The sequence below is a fragment of the Sprattus sprattus genome, assembly GCF_963457725.1.
Source record: "Sprattus sprattus genome assembly, chromosome: 6".
Taxonomy (NCBI): domain Eukaryota; kingdom Metazoa; phylum Chordata; class Actinopteri; order Clupeiformes; family Clupeidae; genus Sprattus; species Sprattus sprattus.
Genome location: NC_137925.1, coordinates 11,960,545 through 11,971,376, shown reverse-complemented (window position 1 = coordinate 11,971,376; position 10,832 = coordinate 11,960,545). Strand labels below are relative to the sequence as shown.

Here is a 10,832-nt window from a genome sequence, read left to right as displayed (position 1 = left end):
ACAGGAGTTTTATCTTGCCCGCTATTGGCTGACGTTTGACTTTAATCTGCACTTTATGTAACCGTCATCTCTTTACAAGATCTTTACTGGAGCTATTATGGTCTTGCTTTTGTGTTGAGTTTTACCTTAATAAAAGAAACACACTTTTGATATTCTAAATGTCTGTCTCTAGTTTCAACTTGCAGTGAACTTTTTGTTTTGTTTTTCTTTTCTAATAAGCATTAAAAAAAATAATTCCAATCAACAAACAAACTCCCATAACACAGTGGGTAACCATGTGGTGAACAAATGTTCCTCAGACACCTTTCCATTCTTCTTTGAGTTCATCTGCAATTTTCTATCATTTATTGAGCTTCAGCTCACGTCCTGCACAGTGAAAAGAAGTGAATTGTACTTGTTACATAGAATAATCTATGGGGCTCATACCATAATTGTAAACAATATCATAAATGTAAACAATGTGTGTGGCCTCCTAATCATAAAAAAGGGTTTTATGTATTTTTATGTTGCAGAATCATGGCATAAGACTACACAAAAGATTAACTAAAAGTGTCCGTAAGATGGTGCTATGTAACATTAGTCAAATGCCTGTCTTACCTTACAGATTTTAAATGTTTTACTTCATTACACAATCTAAGGTGCCAACCTGCACATCGGGAGCGGTTGGGGGTTAAGTGTCTTCCTCAAGGACACATCAACACTTTGTGAGGAGGAGTCGGGATCAAACTACCAACCTTCCGATCGCTAAATTACTCCTCTAACTCCTGAACCACTATCTCCCCAAATATGTCCTACCATTAAGAGATGCCGTGGATGCAGACGTGACAAAAACGTATTTGTGAAAGACTACTGTCCAATCAACCATTACATATTTTCACCTGTGCAAAATGCCTTAAATGGATTTACTGAAATTCTCTTGTACATGTTAGGGTTTCATGGCAGTAAAGGAAGCAGGGACTGGGACTGTTTTGCTCGGCGCCAGACTATCGTCTGACCTTGTTTTGGAACTGTAAATGAATATTGTCATTTCAATGACCTCAGATAGAATGATGTTTATGAATTCTTACGATAGAAAATGAAGGACAGACACACGTTTTTGCCACAAAACACAGTCCATCCAGCACTTCTCAAGGCACTAAGACACAACAAACACTGAAGAGAAGTTTGAGGGTTAGGGTTAGCAAAGCAATCAGAAGTGGAATGCAATCAAAGACCCACACACGGATACCCAAAGTTCGCAGGCGTGAGTAGTTGTGGTCAAGTTATTAATTCTGCAGTAGACTAAATGTAACCAGTTAAATGCGTCATTAAGTTGGCTCCGTACTCTAAGAGGACACAGCTCTGATTTAGCATGTGTTAAATAATCCTATTCACAGCTTTCTTTCCTGAATTACACTTGTATTTTTTTTGTATGAAGACAAACTAACGTACAATTATAGTTTTCAAACTCAGTGTGTAGTGTAGTTTATGAAATCAGATCAATGCCATAAATATTTTGTAATCTGTAATATAGATTTTGTATCTGTAATATAGATTCCGTAACTGAAATCCGTATCTGAAGATAGTTTTTGAAAGTGTAGATAGTTTTTGAAAGTGTAGATACATTTCGTATTTGAAATCCGTATCTGTAGATAGGTTTTGAAAGTGTAGATGGTTTCACAGATACAAAATCTATATTACAGATACAAAATCTATATTACAGATTACAAAATATTTATGGCATTGATCTGATTCCATAGTAGTTTTGATGAAGACAAATTGAGTTATAACTGTAGTTTTGATGAAGATTAACTGACTCAACTTTCTTGTTTTAGCACTAGGGTGTGGTCAGATCCTGCAGCATGGCTTTCTGATTGTGTTACTCGGACTTCTGTTTTCCTGGGTAGGTTGATATTGGTTTGTTAAAATAATGTTTTATTTTGTTTTATTTGAATAGTGTTGAAGCACAGAGACCAATTTGACAGGATGCATGCACTTAGTGCTTGTTTAATTATGATAAACCACTTTCATCATTTGAAATGAAGAACTGTAGCATTCACAAACTCTGAAGAATAAATTAACAGAAACAAAACATAGAAAAACACAAAATCACCATGAAAATATTAAAATAGTAAATAATAATAAAATTGTTGTTTTTGTCCGTAATGTTAATATGCCAGTTCAGAGTTAACACAGAGTTGAATCATTGTCTGTTACCTTTGTTGTTGTATTATGATGTTTAATTTGTCATCAGCTATGCAATCATGTAGTAAACATGGACCTGTTTGGCAATGTTGGGTTTCAGATTGTAGCCCTGTGCACCCTGACAACTCTAGGCTGCTATAATTGTCAGAGTTTTTCTGTATCTGGTGATAATGAGTATATTTGATGATGTTAATTGTGCAACAACTGGCCCAAAGTATGGTGTCCACCTAGATATTTCTCTGCTGCAGAATAGCAGACATGGTTTTGCTGGATGATGCAGGGCATGTTGGGGCGAGAAATTACTGTTTTTTTGTTTGTTTGTTTATGTCTGTTTAGGTGATGTGGTCATACACTTATGGAGACAGGAAAGCCCGCCCTCTTCCCAGGCCCCTCCTGCAGCTGCACATGCCAAGGTCCGACGGACTCACTGACCAAACACCAAAGCTCAACAACCCAAAGGTCTCTCCAGCATCCGCCAAAAATGACCTGGGCTTCAGTGCGGATGAGTGGGGCCGGATGCTGAAGCTGGTCCACTGGGGCGGACCGGACCGCAAGATTACCACCGCAAGCATAAGCACCAGTCCAGGCCACTCAGCCTTCATTATTAATGACCTCAAGGGCAGTTACTTCGTGGGGGAGGAGCTCCACGTCACAATCATTGCCATGGACTTTACCAAAACTCCAAAAAGCTACGGAGGGGATTTCTTCCAGGCAAAGGTTTATTCAGACAAATTACAGGTAATTTTGTTAAAAAAAATCCCATTCATGCAGTTTAGCCTATTCCATTATTTAGTTTTATTTAATTTCCACAGATCTGTTCATGGGTTGATAACAGCATGAGGAGCACCAGGCCTATATATTCAAGAATCACTTGAGCACTCATTTGGTCCATTATATACAAGCTAGGGCCATACCCTTCCTTCCTGCAAAAACATTGGAAAAACTGCATGTAATAGTATAGGTCAGTGGCCTACTCTCTGTAGCTAACTGTTTCACACTTTTCAACAGGCCAACCCTGCAGGATAGTAGCCTTGACGGCTTGCAACTGACTGCCGTTATCTGTGTGTTGCTGTATCTGCAGCAGTCTCCTGTCTGAGATCATAAGTCATATTAATGGGCTCAATCGCCAGCTGTTCGCCCCCCATACCACAGACTGTGTGCTCTGCCTGTGAAGGGGTCGGGGAGGGTGCTTGAAGTGACAACCCTGCTCAGTGTGTCATTCGCCAACATTTCTGGTCTTAGTTTGTAGTTAACTCTTAGGTTGTAATTCTGGAATGCCAGTAGCAAGCTCTGCAGGAACTTGGGAGCCTTAAGGAGAGACTCGCTGAGGGGCTTGGGATCTGTCCCTGCTGTGATATTATCTCGTCCATACAGATGATGATGGAAACGCTTTCTTTGCTTTTGACATTGACATTGTCTGAATGAGATCAACTGCCAATCACTCAGCTCTGCTGTGAGTACCCTAATAAGCAGCATGACCAGGGAATCAGTTCGCGACACTCCATATTTCCATATAGCAGCTTCGTCCCTGAGTCCTCCATGGGAAATCTTCCCATCGCCCCCACCATGAGTTACGCCACAGGGAGCACAGTTATTGAAAAACATCTTTGTCTCTACTGTACAAAAGGTCACTCCATTCTGATGAGTGTATTTATGCTTTCTTTTCCCCCCCCTGGATGTTAGGCCAGTGTGTTTGGAGAGGTGCTGGACCACCAGAACGGTACCTACTCGGCCCGGTTCACCCTGCCGTGGGCCGGCCAGGCGTCGGTGGCGGTCCGCCTGATTCACTCCAGCGAGGCCGTGCAGGTCCTCAGGTGGCACCGGAGCACAGATTCCAACCGTGTCTACTTCCATGGCTTCTACGTGGGCAATGACCCCCAGGGAGCTCGTGTGCAGGAGACGGTGGTGTGCAACATCAAGTGGGAGGGGGTGGTGCTGAGGTCCGCCCAGAAGGACTGCTGCTGTGAGTACCAGGATGCCAACATCGGGCTGACGTGGCAGTGCCTCAAACCCCAAATTCTGGCATGCAGCGCCCTGGTGTACCACTCCATGGGTGGCAACGCCGTTCACTTAACAGCCCTGGAGAAGGTACTCCTGGACAGGTGAGCAAGAGGGGTTTGGTATTTATTGAGATGCTATGCATCATTTAGGTATACAGTTATTCATGTTATCATGTACATATTTTATAACTGTTGTTTCTGATGCTCAACTTGATGTTGCCAGGTTGGTAGAGGTAAAGGCAGAGATTGTTATGCATGCTTTGCTTCTGTTGATTATTTTGTTAGAGTTAAACATTTCAATTTCAATTCATTCATTCAGTAGGCACAGGTATGCAGGCTCACAGGAATGCAGGCTCATAGGTATGCATGTTCACAGGTATGCGTGCTCACAGGTATGCATGCTCACAGGTATGCATGTTCACAGGTATGCAGGCTCAAAGGTATGCATGTTCACAGGTATGCGGGCTCACAGGTATGCATGTTCACAGGTATGCATGCTCACAGGTATGCATCCTATGTATTGAACCTATGACCTTGGTGCTGTGAAAGTTAAGCTGCAGGATGCTGAGCGCTTTGTCTCTCCACAGTCAACATGTCAACCGTTGGCTCAAGGGGGATTCACGCCTGATTACAGTCATGGCCTCCAATACAACCATTGGTATGTTTTTCCACTTTCTTTGGAACTGACTGCAGAGCAACCCTGGCGCAAAACAGACACACACGGACGCATACACATATACACACACAAACACACACATATGAAAACCCTCACGTCATGCTCCCATACTGTCTCTCCTTTAGGGGTAAGAGAGTCGTGTAAACCTGGGCTGCCCACACCAGTACCATCAGGGTTCTACATGAACAACGTCTGGACGTCGTTTGTGTGTGCCGCCCGTCATTTTGCAGAGAATGACACAACCCAGTGTCTGAAGGACAAGCACATCTACATTATGGGAGACTCCACCAATAGACAGTGGTTTGACTTCCTCATCAAGGCCGTGCCTAGTAAGACACACAAATATCACACGGTGCTGCTCACAGGAGAAGGAGTTCTCTCTTTAAAGATGTTTACATTTCAGGGACTGAACTGGTTAAATGAATACCAAAAAAACACCTGAAACAGTATGAGATTGAAGAGAATGCACTGGGTATGGGAGTGAGGGACAAACCTGTTTTATATTATTTTTACCTTCATATATATAAATATTATTATCATCATCAGATGATCATATCACTGTCTGAATTATATTTTGGAATCAGTAAATACATGCATCTTAAATCTCTGATCCACTTACATAGAACTCACATAGTAAGTGGGTCAGAGATTTAGGATGCATGTATTTACTGACTAATATATATTTATAAACACCACTATCTGTTTGCCCATCAAACAAAGGCGTGGTTATCACACTATTGTTTCTCACAGCTCTGAAGCTTATGAACCTCCACTCCGAGTACCAGGTGGGCCCCCTGATGGCCGTGGACGTGCAGAACAACATCGACCTGCACTACCGCTCGCACGGACTTCCTCTGCGCTGCCGCAAGGCCCCGGTGGCGTCACTGCACTACATGAGCAACGAGATCTTTGAGATGGCCGGGGGCCCGCACACTGTCGTCATCTTTAACATGAATGCGCACTTCACCAACTTCCCGCTACCCTACTACGCCAACCGGGTGTCGCACGTCCGCCGCGCAGTCGTGGCGCTGCTGAGGAGGGCGCCGGAGACCAAGGTCATCATCAAGTCCGCAAACACAGGGCCCAAGGTGAGCACAGGGAGCAGCCTTCTCTTACCACATGCACTGGAACTGGCAGTTTAGACTCACATGTGAGTGTGTGCAGGGGCGGGAAAAAGTGGCCCGGGAGTTACTGTAGACCGGCCCACTCAATACAAGGCGCGCTGCCCACTCAATTCATCGCATGTATGTACCCATACACTTAACATTATTTTGCATGATTACAAAGAAATTACATCATACATTTTTTTATATATATATAACATTTGGATCCACCAATTTGCCAGGATGAACACATGGAATAAATTGATATTGTAACACTCCAAGGTAGATACAGTTTGCTAAATGAATATGCTTAACCTTGGCTAGTATCAGATGGTTATATGTATAACTACAGAACCTTAAGGCATGAATGTCCGCACAATAAAGAAACTGGAATCAGAGGGTAGAATTAGTATAAACTATTGTATATATATATATTATATGTATATATATTGTAGAAATGAACAGAATAAAACATACGATGGGGTGTGAACATCAGTGGTATCAGTAGTGTTGCATGCTGGATGTGTGATTGTGTGTGTGTGTAGGGGTTATGAAGGTGCTTAACAAAACAAAAGTTAATTAACTGAACCTAAACTAACTCTGCCGGCCGGGTGCATTATAGTAAGAAAAAACAATATTAGTATACTTGTGTATTATTATTACCTCACTATCTAATCTAGATAACATATTAACATTGTTTACAATGTTAGTGTTGTGTGTAACATGGTGATTTTAGCGTAACTAGCTAGCTAGTCAACTTATTTGACATAAGTTATTAGAAATTATAAGATTAGTCTTTACAACTACCACCATGGATAGCTTGCTGGTCGATTATAAGCAAGTGACTACGGCTAACATTTTAAATGGGATAATCTCAATGATGACTACAGCGCCAGCTTGCTTATTTTACCAGATCATAACGGTCTCAATTTTGGACATTTATCTACCTAACGTTAGCTAGGCTAGCTTGTAGGTAACGTTACCTCATCTGTGAAAAGCAAGCTAACAGTTAAAAAGTTTTAATGAAAGGGAGCGAGCCAAACATTTACATTTTAAAGGTACATTATGCAACAATTATGCTTCAGGATTAGGGTTAGGATAAGCAGTTTAACCTTAAAATAACAGCTTAAAAAAAATTGGGGCGTTACAATGACATTTAATATGGAGAATCGCGTCGGTGCCATTGGCATAGCAGGGTCGATAGGCATATAACTGCGTTCTGTAGTTTCGCCTGCCGCAGCCCGCCGACCTGACTTGTTTACCTTCTGCCGATCTAGTAAGTAGCTTATTTGCCGTCTTGCTTAGTCTTGTGTTGCACTTGCTTGATGTTTGACTGTGTAAGGACAGTCGTTGAGTAACTAGTTTGTCATAATGTCAAAGTCAGCACATTTCAAGAGATTTCGTTAGTTTTAGCTGCTAGCATACCTTTAGCGAATAACAATTGATCCTTATTGCACCTTTAAGCAGCCAAACGAACGGGGCTACTTATGTCATCTCCATGACAGCCAGGATAACTCCAAGCCTAAAAGCACAAACACCAGCTCTAAAAGACTTAAAATGAGCATAATACTAATTGTATTTACAACAGTGTTTGTGTGGCTAAAGTCTTACTTACAACGTTACACACGCTAGCATCACCTAATCAGCTGTGCAGTTATTAACGGATGCTTGTCGCCTTACGTAGGAATCTGCACGCTTGCTATCTGCACGCTTGCTTTAACCTCAGTAACAAATATTCTACTCAAAACCTGTTTTCTTCTCATTGTGGAGTGCTAATTTAAACCACGCCGCCAAACTGCGCCCCCCCTCAAAAAATGTCACCAGCCGCCACTGGCAGCAGCAATCCTTCTACCAAAGTTCAAGACTGGATGGACTGAGAGGACTGATATCATAGAAGCAGGTATGTTTTCATTGTTTAATATCATACTGCAACCAATTGTTTACAGTAGTTCTCGCCATTTGTTTTCAGCTAATACAATGTTATAAATGCTATAATTCTTTGTATACTGTAGGTCTGTCATCTCAAGTAGCTATTTATAGCTATGTCTGTGTTATGATGCACTCTTGATGGCAGCTCAATACTTATTTGTCTGAAATGTGGTTTGTCATTGAACAGGTCTAGTCTATGTCAGAAAAAACCTTGACGGATGGTAGAGGCTGGGGTGGAGCAAGTTGATTCATCCGATGAAGATGATTTCTTCTCCTCCATGAAGTCCAGAAGGTCAGAAGGTACAAGGGAATTAGAAGGGGACCTAGCCTGTGTCTCAGGGATCTTCTGAACTCCTTTCAAAATATAAAAAAACTTTCCCTGAAACTAAATACTGGCCTACCTGCCTCGGCTGCCTGCGAGCGACTCTTCAGCTGTGCTTCGTTGCGGTTCATGGCAAAGCGAGCTCGGATGAGCTCTGCTCACCTTGAGTATCAGCTGCTGCTCAGACTTAATAAGAAGTTTCTAGATTAGTGGTCTAAAGGTGGACCAAAGTTAAACCAAAAGTGTAAATATACAGTGGGACAGCGGCATTTTTACTTTTTATTTTAGCTTTAGATGTTCACATAGTTCTTAAATGCCAAAAGTTCTTAAATGTTGTGTTCACATGTTAAATGTTTAATGTTTGACACGTTTAATGTCATTGCAATTATATTTGTAAATATTAGGATTATATATTTATAAATACAATAATAATATAATATATGTTTGTATTGTACTTTAATAAAAAATTACTGTTTTTGGATTGGATTTATGACCCCTTGTCCTTATTTGCACCGTAAAGGAGCGGCTCGCATCAAGTTTTCGGAAGTAACTAAGTAACTTTTACTTAAAGTACATTTTAAATTAAGTACTTTTTACTTTTACTTGAGTAGATTTTTAGATGGGTACTTTTACTTTTACTTAAGTCAAATTTCATCAAAGTAACGGTACTTTTACTTGAGTACAATATTTCAGTACTTTTTACACCTCTGATAATGTGTTACAGTGCAGATTAATTGTAGGCTATGCGGCTAGGCTAATCGTTGCTAGTTGGATCTTGACTAATGTCTTCTGTCACTTTATATGCATGCACCTGTTATCTTCTCCGTTTTCTTCAGTTGTCTCTAGCACCGTAAAAGTGCCACCAACAGGCGTGGGGGATGTACTACAGCGGATTAAATCCGATCTGCTGGGTTCGTGTGCACGCAAATTTCTCTTGACCAGGCTTCGTGTGCACGCGATTAAAGATTGGATCCGTGTGAAAAATGAATCCTGGTTCAGGCAAACTAGACTCCATGTGCACGGGCCTAAGAGCCTCTGGGCTCCTCTTATAATGTGTGTGTGTGTGTGTGTATTTTGCAGGATATCAGTGGCAGTGATTGGCTTGCCATGCAGCTGGATCAAATCCTGCGAGAAGCGTTCCGTGGCGTGGGAGTTTACATCCTGGACGTGTGGCAGATGACCGCCTGTCACTACAACAAAGAGAACATCCATCCTGCCCCAATTATCATTAAAAACGAAATTGACATTCTTCTGTCCTTTATCTGCCCCAAGTAAGGACACTGCCCTTCCTCTCACCCCCACTCCTGCCCCGCTGATTCCAGTTTGTCTCTCTGGTCCACTCAGCACACCCAACTCCAAAACACCCGACACACAGCCGGACATAGGAGCATGCAGGCCGAGGTAACACTACAGTACTCCAGGCCTCTGACACCCTTACGTAAAACACAAAGACCATGAGAGACTACAACTCTGAACCCAATGAGCCATATCTGCCTGTCAATCACGACACAACAGCCTGAACTAACACTAAACATAGAACACAAACATCAGTTAAATCCTGTTCAACCTGAACCATGATGCATCGCTGTGCTTGATGATTTTATAAGTGCAAGATATACTATTTAGCTAGACAAAAGGCAGCTTAAAACCTTTTGATCTTTTTACCAAAGCATTTTATTAATTTCATCTGGCACTATTTATTTCTATTATTATTATTATTATACTTGCACTATTTTTACTATTTCTCTTTAAAACAGTTTTACAGTCACCTTCCTTAAGCCTGTAAAGGAGAGCTTGTGTCCCTACTGAAGCTACACCGAAACATAACTAGGGAAAATATTGAACAGGGTAAGGCGGAATCTATGAAGCAGCACTATGGTTCTGACTGAGCTAAAGATCAGGCAGAAGGGTTTTATTACTTTTATACCTTTTATCATTTTAGTTATCCAAGAAGCCTATCGGAACATCAGGTTCTGATACAATGTTGATCATTATTTTACTCCATGTATTGCTCTTGCTGCTTGCTTTTATTGATTTTATGTAAAACACTTTGAACTGCAACTCTTGTACGAAATGTGCTATATAATTAAAGTCTTACTTACTTACTAACTATTTTCTGTCCTGGAAATAGTATTTATTTTGTTTTTATTTATGGTAGTATGTTGTGAATTCTAAACCAGAATATGAATTTCCTGAAGGAAATACCAGTGCATGAAATGTAAACATTAAGAAAAGAAGAAGAAAAGGAAAGAAGAGTGAAAAAGAGTGGCTATGGGTAAAGACAGTAAAGAGAGAGTGAAGAGGGAAAATACTGAAAAAAGGACAGAAAATGGAGTAAAGCAGAGAGATGGAGTGTGAGGGAGGATAGAGGACTGTAAAGGCAAAGAAGGCTGACAAAAAAGTAGAAAAAAGAGTAGGAATTGATGGACAGAGTAATTGAAAGAAGTGTGAACGGGAGTGAGAGAGTTATTCAGACTCATAGGCTGCTCTGTGTGAAACTGATCATTCTGCAGAAAATCTTTTCGTAATCTAGCTTTCTCATACATATTCACACCTGTGCTAATATGTAATTTTGCAAACATTACTGTAAAAACATCAAAATGAGTTGCCTATTGTTT

The 10,832-nt window shown here is 41.1% G+C and overlaps 1 protein-coding gene across 1 annotated transcript; it reads left to right on the top strand.

The window, feature by feature from the left end:
• Nucleotides 1-1,200: 1,200 nt before the first annotated feature.
• LOC308367001 (NXPE family member 3-like) lies at nt 1,201-9,489 on the top strand (the record flags this gene model as incomplete). Its single annotated transcript, XM_080840823.1, has 8 exons — nt 1,201-1,243; nt 1,815-1,882; nt 2,521-2,922; nt 3,868-4,286; nt 4,772-4,842; nt 4,986-5,189; nt 5,611-5,948; nt 9,295-9,489. The coding sequence occupies 8 exons, from the start codon at nt 1,201-1,203 to the stop codon at nt 9,487-9,489; spliced, it is 1,740 nt and encodes a 579-aa protein (XP_080696949.1).
• Nucleotides 9,490-10,832: the final 1,343 nt, after the last annotated feature.